The sequence below is a fragment of the Culex pipiens genome, chromosome 2 (assembly GCF_016801865.2).
Source record: "Culex pipiens pallens isolate TS chromosome 2, TS_CPP_V2, whole genome shotgun sequence".
NCBI lineage: Eukaryota > Metazoa > Arthropoda > Insecta > Diptera > Culicidae > Culex > Culex pipiens.
Genome location: NC_068938.1, coordinates 66,381,847 through 66,404,875, shown reverse-complemented (window position 1 = coordinate 66,404,875; position 23,029 = coordinate 66,381,847). Strand labels below are relative to the sequence as shown.

Sequence of the window (23,029 nt, the reverse complement as noted above, 5' to 3'; positions counted from 1 at the left end):
GTACAGTTTTAAATTGAGTAACCAGGTCCCATTAGAACCCCAAGTTGCTTGTTCCAGCTTGTGTCCCTTGAACCGCTTCATAATGCCGACCGCTCCAAATTGGAAACCATAATTCACGCTGGATTAAGTGCAACTGCATTACCGCCACCACAAATGGTACGGATCTTGGAGAGTTATTAAAACTCCGAAACGTTAAGGGGAGGGGGGTTGGTGTCTGACCTGAGTAAGTGTGTCGCCCGACCATAAAATGAAACAAAAAAAAAAAGCAGAAAACGGCGGCGTCGACGGCGGCGAAGCTGAAAAGAATGTTAATTTCGTGAAATATATGTATCTTTTGCCCATATTCGTACAACCCGAGATATTGCAGCGCAGTCTTTGCTGAGAGATGCGTGCGAGCTGCTGGGACCAAGGGCAATAAATTTCCGAAACGCGCGCGCGCGCGCTCGAGCTCAGCATGCACTCTGGCTGATGTGACCATAACCGTCATCCGAGGTTAAGCACCGGAGAAAGAACGACGCGATGCACTCCGCGGGATGACGTCAGAACTTTGAAGTTTTGGGGCGGAAGATTCTTGGAGACACTGAACCGAACTGAACTGAACTGAACTGAACTGAACTGAACTGAACTGAACTGAACTGAACTGAACTGAACTGAACTGAACTGAACTGAACTGAACTGAACTGAACTGAACTGAACTGAACTGAACTGAACTGAACTGAACTGAACTGAACTGAACTGAACTGAACTGAACTGAACTGAACTGAACTGAACTGAACTGAACTGAACTGAACTGAACTGAACTGAACTGAACTGAACTGAACTGAACTGAACTGAACTGAACTGAACTGAACTGAACTGAACTGAACTGAACTGAACTGAACTGAACTGAACTGAACTGAACTGAACTGAACTGAACTGAACTGAACTGAACTGAACTGAACTGAACTGAACTGAACTGAACTGAACTGAACTGAACTGAACTGAACTGAACTGAACTGAACTGAACTGAACTGAACTGAACTGAACTGAACTGAACTGAACTGAACTGAACTGAACTGAACTGAACTCAACTCAACTCAACTCAACTCAACTCAACTCAACTCAACTCAACTCAACTCAACTCAACTCAACTCAACTCAACTCAACTCAACTCAACTCAACTCAACTCAACTCAACTCAACTCAACTCAACTCAACTCAAATCCGTGAATCTCCACCAAACAGTCATCAAAACGATGCACCTAGGGGCCAACCAAATTCAAGGGTGGGGTAGGTTCTTGCGGTGAGTGCGTCGAGGGTTCAAAAAACTCCTGAATCATCCGACCTCTCCCCCCTAGTAGAAGGACATTTGGCTGGACTGCCTCAGGGGACGACGAGGTCCCGACGTGACCGTGGTTTTTCCCTCGACCTCGCGGGAGCTTGGTCGGATCGGAAGTAAAACATTTTTTTTCTTGGGTTTTTTGTTAAAAGGTAGACACCATGTTCAGTAGTATGTAATAGTAGTAGTTACTACTCGAGTCTACTCCCATGACTCAACCCGTTGCATTTTCCGCCTTGGCGTGCCCTGGGGGATAAATGGACGACGTCACGTCACGTTCCCTGTAACCTGACTCTCACTCTCGCGCGGAGTTTGTGTCTGACGCAAAACTGTCTACCAGACAAGGAGAGTTCGGCAGCCATGTTGGCATCGGTCGCGTTTTGCTTCGTAGGAAATAATTTTGACTATTTTGTGATGTTTTACGGTGTTTTAAGGCCAGATATATCGTTAATCTGGGAGATAGTGATGGGATCTACTGTGGGATAGTGAAGTTTTTGTAAAATTGTTTGTTTTATTGTGATTTTCGAGCGATTTATTTGCGGTTCTGTGTGAAAAATTGTTCGGCAGAATTTTTACTCTCCCAGAGTGAAGGTTTGAAGAGAAAGAGTGCTGTGTGTTTTTGGTACGACGATGACGGACGTGTGAATGTGAAGCAGGCAGGTGGATGCTGCTGCAGCGTCGTCATCATCATCATCATTCATCCCGAGCAGACGGTAATAACTTGGGAATAACATTTTCTGATATTTGAAAATACTAGGCCAATAACATTTTATGTTATTTATAACAAGATTTGTTATTCGTCGTTATGATTTTTTTGTTATTGGATTGTTATTGTAATAACAGACTAATCACATTTTAAGTTATTTTTCGAACAAATCTTTGTTATTATTTTTTGTTATTTTAACAACTAATCCGATCATCCCAATAACAGTTGGAGGTATTCTTCCATAACAAAAAATGTTATTGCAAAGTTGTTTTGGCTGTCTACCAATATCAGGCCAATAACAAATTTTGTTATGATAACATTAACTGTTATTAAACCCTTATGCAAAAATGGATTTTTAAAGAAGAATCCATAACATTTTTTGTTATTTTAACAGTATTTGTTATTGAAATGGCATGAATTTTGTTATTACCGTCTGCTCGGGATCATTGACGACGTGACCTGCCAGGATTATGGTGTGCCCAAGTTTCCGGTGAGTTCGCTCCAGGTTGTTTGGGTCTGTGGCCCCTCTAAAACAGCCTACTGTTTTCCAAATGGAAATATGTTTGCCTCTCTTTATGTGAGTCCAGCTCCGAACTCCGAAGAGTGGCGCCCTGTTTCGTGAGTTTAACACGCGAGAGTTTGACAGATCGAAGAGAGCTTTAGAGTGTGAGTCACTCAATCTACCATTCACATAATGCGCAACGGTACTCACGGCACTCACATCTGACAGTGGTACAGGAACAGCGCAATATTGATCCCACATTATTTATTTGTGGTTTTTGTTTTGCGCTTTCTGAGTCGCAGTCTTTCTAGCCACTTGGTAGGACAGTTTTCGTCAATCGATTGAATGCTTGAATAACAGGATTTACTTTGTCCATCCGTAATCTTTACCCTTTTAAAATTTATAGTATATAATTTATTTCAATTTGCATAATGCTGAATAGCATTTCCATATGAAAGTTAAACGGGGCCACTACGATTATAAGCCAATTCGAGGCACTTTTATTGTATTTATTTTTGTTTGTTTAACTGTCATATGGGTTTGTTCAAAAATTACGTTCATGAATAGGGGGGGGGGGGTCTGAGATTTGTAACAGCCCATATTAAGGTATACGAAAAGTGCGTGACAGGGGGGAGGGGGGGACTGAAATCCCGAAAATCTCTGGACGTAATATTTGAACAAACCCTATGGAACTGATTTATTATTAAATTATAGTTATTTATTTTACAACTTCCTGGACTACCCCTGATCGCATAAATGTCACATGTACATTTTAATAGCTTTTGAGTTTTTGATGAAGTTCGGTTCAAAATCGCGTACTCTTTCAGAAAAACCTACAACATCCAGTACTTTGTTCTAGAAATCAGGAGGAAATCCAGTTTTTGGGTGAAAACTTAACACGTAACACGTGTGAGGGACAAACTTCAAACGTGTTTTTCTCAGCTTGTTGTTTTTGCATATGGGCATTTATGCGAACATGGACAGTGGAATCACTTTAAATGAACTGCTTATATGATTTTATTCATTCACTACATGATTTTATATTTTCATTTTATTCTTTATACAATTTTTTTCCATCCTACCATCCTTCCAAGAATCATCTTGAAATTTATTGCTCATATGTATTTTTATATTCACTATATTTTACCTTATTTCCCATTTCATTCTTTACTCCATTCCTCTTCCTTTATCCTACCATTCCTCCATATCATATATGATCAAACTACATAAACTCATGACACTAACAAAATCAGCAATGGAACCATTTAAAGCATTGCGCTTTAAATTATATTATTTATTTTACAGCTTCCTGGAATCATCTTTAAGCTTACTGCTTATATTTGTATATACAGTGGACTCTCTCGTTGTCGATATTAAAGGGACCGTCGGGAGTTGTCAAATTATAGAACGAAAAATCAAAGCAATCTATTTGAAGGGACTGAAAAATTTATTGACAGCTGGAGCAATATTGATATCGAGAAGATCGACAGCCAGAGAGTCCACTGTATCTATATTTATCTGTACACCATAAAATTTCTTTATATTTCTATATAATTCCTTCTCCTATTTTCCTTTCCTTTTTCCTACTTTTCATAAACCCATGACACTTAAAAATCAGCAATAGAACCATCTGGAGTGATTGTGCTTAAAAAATTGTTATTCATTTTACAGCTTCCTGGAATCATCTTTAAATTTATTGCTTATATGTATTTATCTGTTCACTATATAATTTATTTTAATTTCTATATAATTCTTTACCCTATTCCTTTTTCTTATCATTCCCCCATACCATATATAATCGAATTGCGAAAACTCACGACACTTACAAAAATTGCACACACAAAACACACCACATCAAAACTGATTCGGAGCGTTTGGCACGGTATGTCCACGCATCCTTCCTCCCCTGTAGATTCTGTGAAATGTGATCCGTTCTCAGAATCCTCTCTGCGGTAAACACAACGCAGTAGGGCTGGCCGTTTTAATATTTGTATTACATTTTCGGGTGTTCTCGGATGTAATGCAATTATTAATATTGACAAGAAAAGTGCTTGGGGCGTAATCTAATCACAAGACTTTCCAGCATGCTTTCATCGGACTGGCTGCGTTTGTGTTAGATTAGATTAGATTAGATTAGACGCAAAACGGTCTTCCAGACAAAGTTCAACCGTGGAAAGGTGAATGTCGACCGGTGAATAACAACAGCTCGAAATTGGAAAAAGTTGGAAATTTCGTTCCCGTGCAATCTTCGATTAATGAAACAAATAAACCTATTTAGCACGGGCTGGTTGCACCTTTTACGGCTTAAGTAGCCCCCCGCCGTAAACACCTTGGTTGGGAAATTGCTTCATTTTTTACGTTTCAGAGTTTCATCATTTTTCAACCCTTTTCACTCTCGGGTATTATTTCACTTGCCGGTGTGAGTGTGCGTTTCGTCGCGAGTCAAGGAGGCGATTGAGTGATTAATTAGTCCGATTTTAATCAGCTCTTAAAAGAAGCCTGCAATTTGCATACCATTTTCGTTCCGAGAGCAGCGCGGGAGACCGGGACCGGAGGTTCCCATTTTGTCTTTTTTTTTTGTTATTATAGGTTGGGTTGGGTACGAATTGCTTCACTTTTTATTGATTTTTTTTGTTTTTTTCTTTTTTCACATTTTTTGTTAAATATTACCAGTAATTTAATACTTTATGATTAAAAGAAGTGATGTTTCTTATTTATTTATTTTTTATTTTGGTTTTTATTTTTGCCATTTTTGTTTTCTTTTTATTTGGCATGCGATTAACTCCACTCTGGTTTAATTTTTATAAATTTTGTTCAAATTCATTTTTTTTTAAATTCTGGTAAGCTAAATTGTTTTGATTGCTTTAATATTGCCTTTATATATATTTTTTTATTCCGGCTTATTTAAAAAAAATGCCATTTATAACCCTAACTACAAAAACTGTCCTACCGACAAATAGTCAATTAGTAATTGTTTAAAGTTTTCAATTTGTTTTTTTTTTTGCATATATTTTTTCATTTTGCTTAAATTTGGTGTTTTGTTTTGCTTACAGTAATCTTTCGTTGTGATTTTGTAAAACCTTTTATTTTTCCAAATTTGCTTTCATTTTGTAGCTTTAAATTGTTTGTTTGTTTTCAGTTTATTGTTCATTTATTTTTTGTGTATTTTTTTTTGAGTGTAGTATTATTCAGATGTTTTTTTTTATTTTTGGTTTATTTTTGGATTGTGCTATAAATTTGCTTCCGCTTGATTTGTTTTCAATTTTTTGCTTTTTATTTGACATTAATTTGTTTATTTTTTGTTGCACTTTTGGTATGTTTCTATTATGTTATCGGGTTTCTATGATGAAATTTAAAGTTTGCGCTATTTCTGCTTGATTTCAACTTTTTTTTCAATTATTTTGCTTCATTTCGAAAGCATTTAGTTTGCTCTCATTTTTCATTTACTACTATTTTGTTTCTGTTTCTCTATTAAAGTTTTTTTATGTTTTGGATTTTTGTTCTATTCGCCAATTTTTGCTCGTAGTTTATTAATTTGTTTTTTTTTTTGCATATTTCTTTTTTTAATTGTGATTTTATTCGTTCTTAATAAATTCAAATATTTTTTTAAATGTTTTTTTTTGCATTTGCTTTTTTATTTAATTTTTCTTTTATTTTTCTTCGTACAGTTTTTTTTTTTTCAATTTAAGCAATTAGGCTGGAACAAATTTTATTTAAAGATTTTGTCTCCCCCCCTTCAAAATTGGCTCGAAAAATCAGAAGGCAAAAAAATAGTTTTTTTTTTTAACTGGGTAAATCTCTACCAACTCACACGAAATCGGGAAAAGTTGCCCCGACCTCTCTTCGATTTGCGTGAAACTTTGTCCTAAGGGGTAACTTTTATCCCTGATCACGAATCCGAGGTCCGTTTTTTGATATCTCGTTACGGAGGGGCGGTACGACCCCTTCCATTTTTGAACATGCGAAAAAAGAGGTGTTTTTTAATAATTTGCAGCCTGAAACGGTGATGAGATAGAAATTTGGTGTCAAAGGGACTATGTAAAATTAGACGCCCGATTTGATGGCGTACTCAGAATTCCGAAAAAACGTATTTTTCATCGAAAAAAACACTAAAAAAGTTTTAAAAATTCTCCCATTTTCCGTTACTCGACTGTAAAAATTTTGGAATATGTCATTTTATGGGAAATTTAATGTACTTTTCGAATCTACATTGTCCCAGAAGGGTCATTTTTTCATTTAGAACAAAATTTTTCATTTTAAAATTTCGTGTTTTCTAACTTTGCAGGGTTATTTTTAGAGTGTAACAATGTTCTACAAAGTTGTAGAGCAGACAATTACAAAAATTTTGATATATAGACATAAGGGGTTTGCTTATAAACATCACGAGTTATCGCGATTTTACGAAAAAAAGTTTTGAAAAAGTTACTTTTTGCGTTTATCTTTGTTTCGTCGTCCGTGTCTGTCGCGGGTGACCATGTATGGCGTCATCCATAAAGTATGTCACGCTAAAATCGGCCAAAATCAACCCCCCCTCCCCCCTATGTCACACTTTGTCACGCTGGTTCCAACCCCCCTTCGAAAAGTACGTCACATTCTGTAGACTTCCCCTCCCCCATATTGATTTTTTAAATAATTATTACATGATTTATTTTTTTTTCATAAAAACCTATTACATGATTTACACAGAAAAAAATTGTGTAAATTTTGAAGCTTTAATTTTGGATGGTTGAATATTACCTCTTACATGATGTAATTTTACCACAATTTAGACTGAAAACGCGACATTACACCAGAAAAGATGTAAAATTACACATTTTTAGAGGTAAAATTACACATTTTTTCTGACATAAAAAATGACCACTTCCCAGATGTAATATTACCATGATTTTTTTTTCTGTGTATAAATAGGGTTATTTATAAATTCGGAGTTCAATCGAGAAAGTTTTTAATTTTACAGGTTGTGTTTAGATTTTTATTTTTATTTTGTTGAACGTGTAGTGATAGAAATCACCATCAACAGTTTTTTGAAAATCTAATGATTTAAGCATATTAAATCTATCATCGAAAACTCTGTTTCTTAAAGCCTTGTGTTGTGTTTAAATTATGAGTAAATTTTATTTAAAAAAACTTTTTTTAGACATATTCTTTGACTGAATTTTCAGTATTCAGGAAAAAGTCTAGCGTGACGTCACGGTCTCACGGACCCCCCCTCTCCCCCTTGTCACACTTTGTCACGCTTGCGACCACCCCACACCCCCTCCCCCTACCCCCTAGAGCGTGACGTACTTTATGGATGACGCCTATGGCCATGATCGATGACGACCAACTTTTTCAAAACTTTTTTTCGTAAAATCGCGATAACTCGTGATATATAAGCAAACTTCTTATGTCTATACATCAAAATTTTTGTAATTGTCTGCTCTACAACTTTGTACAACATTGTTACATTCTAAAAAATAACCCTGCAAAGTTAGAAAAAACACGAAATTTTAAAATGAAAAATTTTGTTCTAAATGAAAAAATGACCCTTCTGGGACAATGTAGATTCGAAAAGTACATTAAATTTCCCATAAAATGACATATTCCAAAATTTTTACAGTCGAGTAACGGAAAATGGGAGAATTTTTAAAACTTTTTTAGTGTTTTTTTCGATGAAAAATACGTTTTTTCGGAATTCTGAGTACGCCATCAAATCGGGCGTCTAATTTTACATAGTCCCTTTGACACCAAATTTCTATCTCATCACCGTTTCAGGCTGCAAATTATTGAAAAACACCTCTTTTTTCGCATGTTCAAAAATGGAAGGGGTCGTACCGCCCCTCCGTCACGAGATATCAAAAAACGGACCTCGAATTCGTGATCAGGGACAAAAGTTACCCCTTAGGACAAAGTTTCACGCAAATCGAAGAGGGGTCGGGGCAACTGCTGTGTGAGTTGGCGGAGAATTACCCAACTTGAAAATTTCTGTGTAAATTTAAGCTGAAATCAATTAAAAAAGCATTCCTCTGCATTTAGAATCATTTTAGCATGTTTGGATTCACTTGAAAATGTCTTGATTTTTTAGTAAATTTTCGATGTTTGGTATCGCAAAAAGTTTTAAATCGCTAATTTTATTGTTTTCGTCAAATCTTCCATTTTTTTAATAACTAATGATAGCAAAACAACTGAACTAGTGTAAAAGACATTTTAAAACACTTTTTCCATGTCAATGTCAAAACAATGGCTTGTTATTTTAATATTTATTTTTTCGCCCCCCTCGACCCCGGCCAGAGCCGAGGGACAAAAACTGTAAAAAATATTGGCCTAATTATGTCTGTTTGGATTTTTTTGTTCTTCTTTTGCTTTGTTTTTACTATTTTTTTATATTTTTACTCTTCTGTGATCAATCCTCCTTTAATTATTTTTACGTTTTATGTTTGCTTTTGTTTTAATTTTTCTTTTATATCGCAACTATTCAGTATTACTTTTTGTATATTTGTATTTGATGTTGCGTCTCGTTTGCATTTGCTTCATTTTATATGGTTTTTTTTAACGATATTATTTATTGTTTTGCTAATATTGCTTCATTTAGTTTTTTTTTCAAATTCAGCTTATATTTTGTTTTGTTATTCTTTACCTGCTTATGTTTTACTATTGTTTAGTTTTAGTTTTATTTTTGTTTTGTTTTATTTTGTGGTCAATCTTCTTTTATTTTGTGTAAATTCTGCTGAAATTTATTTATTTTTTTTTAACTTAGTTTTATTTTGAAAGTTTATAGTTTTATCATTTTTTTTCTTTTGAATTCACTTTGCTTTTGTTTTAGGGTTCGGTTTTTTGTAAAAAAGCTAATGTTTTGATTGTTTTAATTTTTGTTTTGTTGTACAGTTTAGAATCGATTTTCCGAAGGCCTCAGAAAAATTTCACTCAGGATTATCCAATCACGAAACACATTTTTTTAGCTGTCGAATTTTTAATTGTTGGGCTTAAGTATGACCTCAAAACTACTCTAATGTGATTTTGAATTTTCAAGCAAAATAATGGAAGCCGAAATGGCGGTGATGAAATATTAAAAAAATGCATTCTATTATTTAATAAGCATTCAGCTATTCAAATTTGACTAGAATGGGGTCGCATAACTCGAATTTGATATTAAAACCAGAAAAAAAAAACAAAAATTTGTTTTTGTTCGTGTTCATTTAGTCTGGGCTGTTTTGTTCATATTTTGATTTATTGGACACTTAAAAAAAATCTAGCTTTTTTTTAAACTAAATTTTCAGTTATTCGTACTTTATTATTATTTATTTAATTTTGCTTCGGTTTAATTTCGTGCTATTCTCAATTTTCTTTGTATTTTTTTTGTGTAATTTATTTCACTGTTGTTTTAGTTGCTTTTATTATTAGACAGTAAATTGTTTGTTAAAATGAATTCTTTTAATAATTTTATCTTCTTAACGTTTATTTCGCTTCAATTATACTTAGATCATTTTAAACCCGATTTAATCAAAATTTACGGTGCAAACACCACTGCTTGGCAGACAGTCCGTGTGCACCATTTCTTCTTCCCCGAAACAGCTGTGAGTTGTGACTTGTGGCCAATGTGTATGAAGCGATTAAAACGCAACGAGTCCAAGCCCAAATGCCATGCCGTCCTCCGTGACCAGAAAGAAATCAACTTTCCCAAAGAAGTTCAACCTCATTTGAATAATACAATTTAAGCGTGGCGCCTCGCCTTCAATTGCACCCCAGCAACTTTTAAGCAAAAAAACGCAACCAAATTTGGAAGGACGGTCATTGGCTTTCCCCTCGAGGGGAGAACGGAGGGTTTGAGCTGCTTAAGAATGATTTCACATGACTTAAAAAAAACGTTGCTTCCTTCGTGCAGGCGGCAACGGTTTTTGGAAACCAAACGTCACTTTCCAATTAAGGAGGTTGCGCAAAATATATTGGATGCGCGTCAACTTCATTAAGACGAATTTGCGAAATGTGAAAATTTATGGAACTTTTCTGCGTTCTGTCAGGAAGGGTGAGGGGAAAATTTACGAGCGGGTGTCACCTTGTGTTTTCTTTTGCGACTTCGTCAAAGATTGTAATTACTTGATTGCCGGTTGTTAGTTGTTACTTTGAAGTCAGGTACTTTTTGCTTAATGTAATTATGCAAACGATATGACAGTCATTTGAGCAGGACTCAGGTGCACAATTTGTGACGTTTTTTGTTTGGATAATTTAGTGATCAATTAGAACAGTTTTTGCACAATTTTCGTACTTGTATTCAATAGAACATCAGTATTATATTTATTAATTACCTAAATAAATATACCATCAAAAAATTAGAAAATCGAACCCGCAAGAAACTGTCTACTAGAAACCAAATTTCCAGACCCATTCATCACAAAACTCAAACTCCCAAACCCCAACTCACACCCACACAGGAATCGATTTTCCCTCTCGTGGCATCGCAGAATTTTCCATCCCCTAAATCACAGCATCGCAGACCAGACATCTCTGGAGTGGGTGGGATGCTGGCTGGTGCGTGGTGCGTATCGCGCGTCATCATCAGCAGCGTCATGCCATTGTTGTGACGTTTGTTTAACATTTTCGCCAGTTCGGTTTTGCTTCCCAACAACGCCAACGGCACCGAATGTCATTGTTGTTTTGGCAGGGGATGTTTTCCAATATGTGCGCTTTTTGTTGTTGTTTTAAAGGACGCATATGAAGTGATGTGAGGTTTATAATTCAGACTTGAGTCCATCTTCTTTGGTTTTGTTTCAAAATAGGTGCATTCACTCTACCTCATAAGATCTTTGTTGATATGCAAAATAAACGCAGTATTGATGCCTGAACTGTACATTTCTACCATCGAAAAGATTTCGTCACAGTCGTCCCTGCCAACAATAACAATTATGTGCATAAATTATGCAGCCATTTTGCTTACAGCTTCAAGTGTTTGAACAGAGTGGTAAACTTTGCATTTCTTTCAGATTTTGAATTAAATAATATTTGTGAGAAACGATTGAGGGGAGGGGGGGGGGACGATTTTCAAAAAATTAAACAAGTAGTATCACAAAATATTTTATACAACAAAAAAGCAATTTACTGTCGGAAATAACAAAATTTCAATGTATTTACGAAAATTATTATTTATTTTAATTGTTGAGAAAGATTTGAAGGAGGGAAGAAAAAGAATGAACTAAAATTTTCTTTGGTCAAAAACAAAGAAATTTTGAAATCAACGTTAAAGTTTGTTATGCGGAATCATGCTAAAAATATTCATCATCGCAAAAAACTTTGAAAAGTATTTGGAACGGCCTAAGCCAAAAAGGTCATATTTATAGCAGCTTTTATCATTTTTTGTGCTTTATTTTGTTTTCATCAACTTTTTTGTAATTTTTTGTCACCTTGGTTAATTTTGTTTTAATAAGTTTTTTATAGTTTTGTCACTTTAGATTGTTTGTCACTTTCGTAAGTTTTTGTCAATTTTCTCGTAATTTGTGTATTTTTTTTTGTTATTTTTGTAATTTCTCGAAATTTGGCTGGTACTCATTTTCTTAAAAGTTTTTGTCTCCCCTACCCCCTTCGACGTTGGCCCGAAAAGCCATGGGCAAAATTTGTTTTTCAAAGTAACTTTGTAAAATTTGTAAAATTTGTAAAATTTGTAATATTTGTAAAATTTGTAAAATTTGTAAAATTTGTAAAATTTGTAAAATTTGTAAAATTTGTAAAATTTGTAAAATTTGTAAAATTTGTAAAATTTGTAAAATTTGTAAAATTTGTAAAATTTGTAAAATTTGTAAAATTTGTAAAATTTGTAAAATTTGTAAAATTTGTAAAATTTGTAAAATTTGTAAAATTTGTAAAATTTGTAAAATTTGTAAAATTTGTAAAATTTGTAAAATTTGTAAAATTTGTAAAATTTGTAAAATTTGTAAAATTTGTAAAATTTGTAAAATTTGTAAAATTTGTAAAATTTGTAAAATTTGTAAAATTTGTAAAATTTGTAAAATTTGTAAAATTTGTAAAATTTGTAAAATTTGTAAAATTTGTAAAATTTGTAAAATTTGTAAAATTTGTAAAATTTGTAAAATTTGTAAAATTTGTAAAATTTGTAAAATTTGTAAAATTTGTAAAATTTGTAAAATTTGTAAAATTTGTAAAATTTGTAAAATTTGTAAAATTTGTAAAATTTGTAAAATTTGTAAAATTTGTAAAATTTGTAAAATTTGTAAAATTTGTAAAATTTGTAAAATTTGTAAAATTTGTAAAATTTGTAAAATTTGTAAAATTTGTAAAATTTGTAAAATTTGTAAAATTTGTAAAATTTGTAAAATTTGTAAAATTTGTAAAATTTGTAAAATTTGTAAAATTTGTAAAATTTGTGAAATTTGTAAAATTTGTAAAATTCGTAAAATTTGTAAAATTTGTAAAATTTTTAAAATTCGTAAAATTTGTAAAATTTGTATTTTTTTTTTAAATTTGTAAAATTTGTAAAATTTGTAAAATTTGTAAAATTTGTAAAATTTGTAAAATTTGTAAAATTTGTAAAATTTGTAAAATTTGTAAAATTTGTAAAATTTGTAAAATTTGTAAAATTTGTAAAATTTGTAAAATTAATAAAATTTTATTCATTTGGTTAATTTAGTGAGGTTGGTAAATTTGGTAAATTTTTTAGATTTGGAAACTGTGGTGAATTTGGTGATTTTTTTTTAATTTGGTAAATTTTGTTAAATTTGGAAGAAAATCAAATTTGGTAAATTTGGTTTATTTGGTGAATTCGTTAAAGTTGGTAAATTTGGTATTTTTGGTAATTTTGTTTTTATAATTTTGCCAATTTTTGTTATTTTTTTATTTGAACCAAGCAGCAAAATATTTTCTACAAATTGTATTTCATAGGAAAGGAATTCAATAAAAATAATATTTTACGCTTAAATGCACCCAATATTATTTTTTACACTTTTTGTTTTAAAATGTGGTTTTGACCCATTGCCTATCTTTGTTATTTTCAGTTTATGTTATCACCGTCGTGTTCCCCAGACAATTTTGCATAAAAGTTAATAAAAATCTCAAACTTAAATAAATCATTTACTAGAAACAGCGAAATTGGCAATGCGAAATAAAGCAAACCTTCTGTTTATCTTAACAATTTTATATTATAAGATAGATTCTTATAACCATCACGAGTTTTCGCGATTTAAAGAAAAAAAATTAAAAAAACTTTTCACGTGTTTGTTTTTTTTTTGTTTGCAAAGAAGGATTATTTCGGAAAACGGTGTTTAAGGTCACTGATTCGTTATCAATTTTTTTTTTTAAATAAAAAAAATAGATGATAACCAATATGTGACCTTATTTTCAACCATTTCATACAATTTTTCCAACAGATTTTTTTTCTAGATGTACAATTCAGATATAAAATTTTATAAATGACAGTTTATATTTTAGTCTAAACCAACTGTTAATTAATTAAATAAATTCATTAATTTCTTTGTAAACATAATGAACATTGAACATCATGATGGATTCGCAAGTCTGTAAGTTTTAAATTCAAATTTGCAGCCCGAATATGCTTTTTCTCGAGCATGGGAATTTAGGTGTTATATTAACGAACATCGACTTTTTAATTCCGAGACAATGACACTTTTTAACATTTATATTTAAAAGCAAATTCGCTTAGTTCACTTTGATTTCTATTGTTAAAAAATGTCATTTCATAAAAAAGGTCACAAAAACAAACATTTACAGATCATTTCCAAGGACCCAGCTCCAACGGTTGAAGATCATTACACCGCCGCGGATATGGATTTTCCCCGGTCGTCGACTGGTTGTCACTCTTGTGCCACCACACCACCGACCGTCACCATTCCGAGCAGCCAGACAGACAGAGACATTCCGAATCCTCCCAGGACCAGCCAGGCCGTCGCGACGCCAGCGGAGACAACCCGGCAACATGGCGCGACGCACGGCGGTGATGAACGACGCTAGGGATTCCTTTTTTTTTTTTGTTGCTGGTGAGTGAACCCATTCCCAAGCCCCGACGGTGATTCCCGACTGTCCGCCCCGCGGGAGTCATGTGGGCCGGAGGGTGGAAAACCCGAACCTAGCCCAATAATGCGCAACGTCGGTGAGGCGCCCTTTACGCTTTTTCCTGGAAAAGCCGACCCAACGACTCGTACTCCTCGATTGTGGTGGTGGTGGTGGTAGTGTAGCGTATGTACAACAGATTGTTGACGTCTGTGTTGCGGAAATATGTTCCGAACACATACAAACACATCCAGCGAACGCACTCAGTGTCGTTATCCTGTCTGGGTGTATAATGGCCCGCCGCCATAAAAAAAGGCCCATGACTCCGTCATTTGCAAGTATGTGTGAGAACCTCAACACTAGGAAAGCAGAAGTGAGAGTGCATTTTCCCGGTTTACACCACGCCATCAACCGGAGGAACTCTCACTTGGGAGGAAGTGAATTTTACAGGTTGCATACAAAACGCCAGCGGAACGATGCTAGTGTCAGTGAGTTCCGGTTTTCCCTGCTCGTTGTTTTGTGCAAGGGAAAAGCCCATTCCTCTGAGGCAGCTGATTTTTGTCGTCATCGGTGGTCAACGGCCGGGAAAATTGTTCCATTTCAATACAATTTATACATGAAAATAAAAATTTAGAATAGGATACGAACATTCCGAGCAATATCTGATCGCTGAACAAAGCATCTGTAAAGTTCAAAACAAAAATTTCTTTTTTTGATGATATTATTTAAATTTTGCTTTTTTGTCAAAGCTAATCAATTCTTTCTCCTCCGGTATGCCAAAAGAAGCCATTTCGCATCATTAGATTGTTCAGATAATTTTCCATGCAAATTTGGCAGCTGTCCATGTAAATTCAAAAAAATCAAAAATCTGAATCTTTTGAAGATTTTTTTTTATCGAATTGGTGTTATCGGCAAAATTGTAGTTATGGATAAAGACTACACTAAAAAAAACACACGATAAGTTTTTTTTGGTGATTTTTTAATTCACTTTTTGTCACTACAAAATGATTTGCAAAAAAAACACATTTTTATTATTTTTTCCTTTCTTACAAAAGAAAGGTTTAAGGTTTGCTGTTTTCAGAAATCTTAAAAAAATCGTGTGCGGCTAAGAGTCGTCCCAGAAAAAAGCCTATTACTGAATTGAAGGTTAAAATGCCCTCTTTCGATTGAATTTTGGCCCGAAACCCGGAACTCAAAGTCTGATTTTTGAGAGCTCTTTTGCTGATTTGTGTCTTCCATCATTGGAAAACCGCTCGTAAAACCCACAATTTTTATGTTTCAGATTTGTAGCCATGGGGTCGAAGACGAACATTTTATTTTTCGATTCACAATTTTCGACCAATAAATGTGGTCAAAGCCATTTTTAGAGGTATTTTTCGGACTATTTTACAGATAACACTATCAAATTAAAAGAATTCAGTTTCAAACAAAAAGCCATTCGAAAACATGCGCCATAAACTGCTTGGGCCCAAAATTTGGAGCTTTCCAAAATGTATTTCCAGAGATATAGTCATATTAGTGTTTTTCGTATTATTTTTACCCTATTTTTTCCTATAATTTTTTTGGTTTTATACAGAATCATATACTGAACATCAAAATGGATGTCCCGGCACGTTCTCGCTCGAAAGATAGACAAGTCGTCAAGGCGAAGCATAAACGCCAGCACATTTACGCTGCACGTTTTACGCTGAGCGTGAAAGTGTTCTTTTGGGATTCTCATAATTGATCGACAAAGTGCAATAGCGATACATATTTTTTTAGGTTAATCATAGACTTACATTAAAGACTGAGTACCCTTTATATTTTTCTAATACAGTCGACTCTCTGGCTGTCGATCTTCTCGATATCAATAATTCTCCATCTATCGATGAATTCTTCAGTCCCTTCAATCTGCATACTTCAATTATCTTCATTCCTCGATATTTGCCCTTGCTTGAAGGATCTCTTCCTCGACGGTCCCTTGAATTCTGTTTGCTTTAAAAATCTCTTCCGGTTGTCAATAATTTCACTTTCTCATGCCTTGCATAGACATTTTTCTTAGCGAAACGAAACTTTGAAGGGTGTTTGACATTAGTTTGTTTTTGTTTGATGGACGTTGTCATGATTCTCTCCCATAGCTGGGTATCAAGAAAAAAAAATCAATCGAGTCTTCATTTTGCATCGTTCTGTAAACTGATGATTCTCTTCCTCGACGGTCCCTTGGATATTGACAACCAGAGAGTCGACTGTAATGTCAATCCAATATGTTTTTCTTAATTAAATGTTAATACCTTGCGACCCATAAAGTACCTCTGAAATTTAAAAAATGGTATTCGAGGTTTAGCCTAAAAATATTCGAAGCTTTAGGTCAAATTCTCACTGGGTGGTATCATTTTGTTTCTGAAAAATTAATTGCTCCAATATATTTGTCGGAGTTTCATCATTTTGTAAGAAAGGCTCTATTTCACCTCTGGTGATATTAAATCAGGTTTTTGATATGTTTTAGGGACCATCAAATGCCAACATTTCAGAAATTTCCAGAAAGGACATAAAATCTTTGACTGAGTTATGAATCAATATTGATTTTTTCAAAAAAAAAAGCGAAATATTGGTCGCAAAAATTTGTTAACTTCATTTGTAGATGTAAAATCTAACTTGCAATCTAAAAGTACTTCAGTGAAATTATGATCAAGTGCACTGTTTTCAAGTTATAGCCATTTTGCCTTCCTCACTGAGGTAAGGCTATAATCCTGCTTAAAAATGAACTTTTCATAAAAAGTTCGTAGACCCACCTTCATGTGTACATATCGACTCAGAATCGAAAACTGAACAAATGTTTGTGTATGTGTGTGTGTGTGTATGTATTTATGTGACTAACAAACTAGCTCATATTTCTCGGCACTGGCTGAACCGATTTGACCAAAACTGGTTGCATTCGACTTCGGCATAAAAAATAGTTTTTCTCATAAGTCGGGATGGTCGAGCAATTCCATGTCAAATAGGAAATCGGTTGTACCCGACCCTCTCCGATTTCAATGAAATTTTGTAGACATGTTATCCTAGGCATATATAAGCCTTTTTGTGTATATGGAGCCAGTTACACTCGATAATGACATTTGAGAAGGGCGTAGGTGTTTTAAATAATTTTGTATTTCGTAAATATAGCTGTATCTCCAAGCCGTTGCATCGTATCAACAAGTGGTCAAAGGTAAACTTGTAGGAAATTTTACGGGCTTTCCGAAAAAAATACATTATAGAAAAAAACACACAACTTTTATGAGATTTTTTGATTTTTAAGTTTTAAAGTCAAATTTGAAGGTGAGCCCACGATTTTTTTTCGTTCAAAATTTTTGTGAAAATAGCCTAAGATGTTACAAAAAGACTCACGAAAAATGCAGGATGGAGCAACTCACCTAAAAAAATACAAAAATCATTTACTGAAACTGTTTTTTTCAAAAGTGCTCTAAACGTCAAAATTTTCAAAAACCGAACACGAGAGTCGATTTTCCAGACAATTTTACATAAAAGTCTTCATATTGACCATTGTCCTAAGACAAATCCTGGTGAAGTTACAGCGGTTTTAAAAATAAAAATGTTGAAAAAATAGGTTTTTTGATGGTTTTTGGCAATTTCTATATGACAGACTTAATTTTTCAGTCTCGAAAATATGTTTAACGGAAAGCTCGTCCAATTTCCCATAAGTTTGTCTTTGACCACATTTCAATTGGATGTATGGGCTTACAGATATAAGCTAATTACATTGCTCATAACTGAAAACATAATATTTTTTCAGTGTAGTATAGTAACCTGGATAGTAAAATAGCTTTTTTTCTTCACGTTTAGAGCACTTTTGAAAAAAAAACAGTTTCAGTAAATGTTTTTTTTTAGGTGAGTTGCTCCATCCTGCATTTTTCGTGAGTCTTATTGTAACATCTTAGGCTATTTTCACAAAAATTTTGAACGAAAAAAAATGGGCATGGGCTCACCTTCAAATTTGACTTTTAAACTTAAAAATCAAAAAATCTCATAAAAGTGGTGTGTTTTTTTTTCTTGCAGTGTATTTTTTTTCGGAAAGTCCGTCAAACTTCTTCCAAGTTTGTTTTTGACCACTTTTTGATCCGATGCAACGGCTTGGAGATACAGCGATATTTAAATTACGAAATACAAAAATATTTAAAACACCTACACCCTTCTCAAATGTCATTATCGAGTGTAACTGGCTCCATATACACAAAAATGGCTTAAATATGCCTAGGATAACATGTCTACAAAGTTTCATTGAAAATGGAGAGGGTCGAGAAAAAAGTACCTAAAAAATTCCTGTTTTGGGCTGGAATTGCTCGGTCAGAAATTGATTCAAATACCATCATGTTACACATCGTTGGTTAGGTAATTGAAAGACCTTTCCAACAAGTCCAAAACATTCAAGATCTGGCTACTCTGTCTCAAGCTATGACACCACTTAAGTAATATTTATGTATGTTTTAAAGCTGGATCTCCTTTATTTGTTTGCATGCGATTTCCAGATCCATCAACCGACCTTTTGTTTAAGTTATGACGTACTTTCCAGAGAATTAAGAATGCAGATGAAATATATTCCAGGATCATTTTTTTTAATTTTTTTTAGGTAGTAGTGACGAATGCATCAACCACATAGGTGGATTAAGTTAGTTTTTAGGTAACATTTTTTTAAAAATAGTCGCAGTTAATCATTTTTTTGAGTTAGTGCCTATGTTTGCTCACATTTGAAAAAAAATATCTAAAAAAAACTGAGAAAATTCTCTTTATTTTGCTTTTTTTAACTTTGTTAATATGACCTTTAGTTGTTGAGATATGGCCATGTAAAGATTTAAAAATAGGAAAATTGAAGTTTTTCAAGTCCCACCCAAACAACCCACCTTTTTGAATGTCGATATCTTTGCAACTACTGGTCCGATGTTAAATGTTAAAATATGAAACATTCGTAAAATTTTATGATCCTTTCGAAAAAAATATTTATATTTTTTAAATCAAGACAAACATTTTAAAAGGGACAAACATTCAATATTAGGTTTTGTAATTATTTGAAATTTCTTGTCTGGGTCGAATTAAACCTTCATAAAAAGCTTTATTTTAGGTAAATGAGTTTTTCCAAGTTCTGCTTTACATATAAGTATTAAACTTTTAAACTGCCGACAGTTTTAAAAACATTTTGTGGCACGAAGTTCTTATCACCTTTTTCGAATAAAATGTCTAACCATTTAGACACAATAATGCCTCAGAGATGCATAGAAATGTTGGATAATCGTCTCATTTTATGCAAGGGATTTAATTTTAACTTTTGATTGCAAATACTTTGGGAAAACATCTTATTTTAATATTGTAATACAACATTTGTACTCCAGACTGAGTCTGAAGGAAATATTTCCCAACAAATGCCCAAACCCTGACCAGCAACCCAACAAAATAATTGCGTGTGTTTGAGTAAGCTTGTTCATTGCAATGTCTACGACCACATCGCGTGTGCAATTGTATGAGTCCCCCAGCCCCGGGACCCGCTTCCTGATACAACCAGAGAACTAGATTTTATTACATTCCGCGAAATAGTCTCCCGGATCAACGCGCGCGCCAAGACTGTTGCCGGGTTTTGAGCAAGTTCAGGAAAACTATGGAGTACATAGGAAGCTGCGCAGAGCAAGAGTATTACATGGTGTTACATTCTGCAGAGCACCGGTCCCGGGACAACCAGAACCGGGACCATGACGACGACGCCGGCGATGATGAACTATGGGAGCATCGTGCCGCGCGCCACTTCCTATGTTCCGGTCTGGCCGGCAAAACTGCAGCAGCATCCGAGTTCAATGAACTGCACCACCCACCCCGAAAGGGTGGCCCTAACCTCACCCTTCTGTTGTCTGGTTGACTTTTTGCCTTACCTCTCAGTCTGGGGAAGGTTGTTTGTTTGATTCAATTTTAGACTCTTGTGGAGGGGGAGGCCCTTTTTGGGTGGGGGAGCCCATTTCCGGACTTGGCGAGGTCGTTGCATAGGAAGTGTTCACACCGAGCAATGACAATGGTCTCCTTCTCTGGTTGTAGCAGAAGCAGAGGCGTACGGCCTTGTCGTTATGTGTTCAGTGCTGCAGTGTTTTCAAATCTTTGTAACAGCTTCAAAACATTAATTTTCTTTAAAATCGTAATGGGTCTTCAAAAAAAAAATCTTCAATTTTAAAATAAAAAATTGAGTTTAGTGATGTTTAGTTCTACTACCAGGCTGGCAGACACCATAACAAGAGGAGATACATTTGGGGGTGAAAGCATCCCCAAAAATATCCAACGACGACGCCGAACACAGATTCGGAACAACGCCACAGATGGGATGGTGCTAGACAGAGAGAAAGAGCTTATCGATCAATAAAAGAGGGCTCCACCAGCTCCGGCAGCATCCGTCGCAGCCCAAAACATAAGCCCTCCAAATGCGAGAGGGCATTGACCTCGACGACGATGGCGTCGTCCTGGGCGTCGAAGCCTGCGGGCCGTTGAATCTATTGGTGATGAATTTGGCTACCGGAACGGAACATTGTTGTTTGAAAAACTGCTGGCGTGAGGTGAAATTGCTTTGAAATGCTATAGTTGGCCAAAGGTAGCAACTTATAAGGTTATGAACAATATTGGTATACAATTAAATATGACTCAGAATCTTCACGATTCTGTTTAACTGGAATTTCAAAAATTTATTTAATTTCAGGTGGAAAATTGAAAATAAATTGCTACAATAAAAAAATACTCTATAATAATTGGACAAATTCAATGTTCTCAACAGGTGTTTCACTTTTTTTTGAATGGGTAAAGATGAGTTAATTTAGCATCGTAGTTTATATTTATAAAAAAAATAGTAAATTGTTCGCTCTACAGCATTGCTTTGGCGTTCTCGATTGTGAGATTTCTACTCGAAACTAGGTGTCCGAAGGCTTGATTGTTGAGGCAATTGCAAACCTCTTTTTACAACTAAGCTTCCATCCACCCGGGATTCGAACTGACGACCAGCGGCTCCACCGAGACAGGACCCAGGGAAACGACTCCTACTCCTGGATTGAGCTAACGACCTAACCTCTACACTAAAATTCAAAAAAAGTACTGAATTCCTTTATTGTAGGAATTTTGGCTCCTTTTCTTACTAAGCAATCGAGTTTTTTGAATTGCTAAATAAGAAAAAGAGGCAAAATCCCTACACAGCAAAAAATCCGATGGTAAAATCGCATGCAAAAGCATGCACATCACCTTCTTCAAAAAAGACAAGTAAATTCCAATGGTAAAATTCTATTCAGAGATTGCACTTCTGGTCTTTATTCGGTTTTATACCCGAATGGGCCAACTTGCTTTTCTTCTGTTAGAAATCCATCAACAATTGATTTGGTTTTGACAAATCAAAGTCAGTATTGTGGTCCTTTAGTGACTCATGCTGATTTTGATTCTGATCACCTTCCAGTAACATTTTCACTTTCTCATGAAGCAGTTACCAGACCCAATAGTTCTGTGTTTAATTACCACAAAGCTAATTGGGACAGGTATCAGCATCATATTGAGAACAATTTAAATCATGATTTTGTTTTAGAAACCAAAGCTGATATTGATTCAGCCTTGGAATCTTTAACTAATGCAATTTTGGATGCTAGGAATATTGCTATTCCTAAAGTCCAAGTCAAATTTGATTCTCCCATTATTGATGACGATCTTCAGCTTCTGATTCGTCTGAAAAATGTTCGCCGAAGACAGTATCAACGTTCTCGTGATCCTGCACTGAAGCGAATTCAAAAAGATTTGCAAAAGGTTATTGACCACAGATTCACTCTCCTGCGAAATGAAAAGTTCGCAAGAGATGTCGAACAAATTAAACCTTATTCCAAACCTTTTTGGAAACTTTCAAAGGTTCTTAAGAAACCTCAAAAACCAATCCCTTCTTTAAAAGATGGCGATAATATTCTATTAACTAATGGGGAAAAAGCTCAAAAACTTGCTCAGCAGTTTGAGAGTGCTCATAATTTCAACCTGAATGTTTTGAGTCCTATTGAAGAACAAATTTCAATAGAATTTCAGAATATTGCTGAGCAAGAATTTTCATCAGATGAAGTTTTTAATACGAATCTGAATGAAATAAAATCTATTATCAAAAAATTTAAAAATATGAAAGCCCCTGGCGAGGATGGCATTTTTTACATTTTAATTAAAAAATTACCTGAAGCAACTTTAAGTAGCTTGGTCAAAATTTGCAACAAATGTTTTGATTTAGCATATTTTCCCAGTAGTTGGAAAAATGCTAAAGTAGTTCCGATTTTGAAACCGGATAAAAATCCTGCTGAAGCCTCAAGCTATCGGCCCATTAGTTTGCTTTCATCTATTAGTAAATTATTCGAAAGAATAATTCTTAATAGAATGATGACACACATTAATGAAAATTCAATTTTCGCTGATGAGCAGTTTGGATTTCGCCTTGGGCATTCAACTACTCATCAGTTGTTGAGAGTTTCAAATTTAATTCGAAGCAACAAATCTGAGGG

At 34.4% G+C, this 23,029-nt stretch overlaps 1 protein-coding gene across 1 annotated transcript in view; it reads right to left on the bottom strand.

Moving 5' to 3' along the window:
- Positions 1–14,766, bottom strand: part of LOC120428100 (histone acetyltransferase KAT7-like) — a 29,274-nt gene extending 14,508 nt beyond the window's left edge. Inside the window, exon 1 of the mRNA XM_039593084.1 lies at positions 14,655–14,766. Within this exon, the coding sequence (XP_039449018.1) occupies positions 14,655–14,766 (112 nt within the window). The remainder of the gene's footprint in view (positions 1–14,654) is intronic.
- Between the last annotated feature and the right edge of the window lie 8,263 nt (positions 14,767–23,029).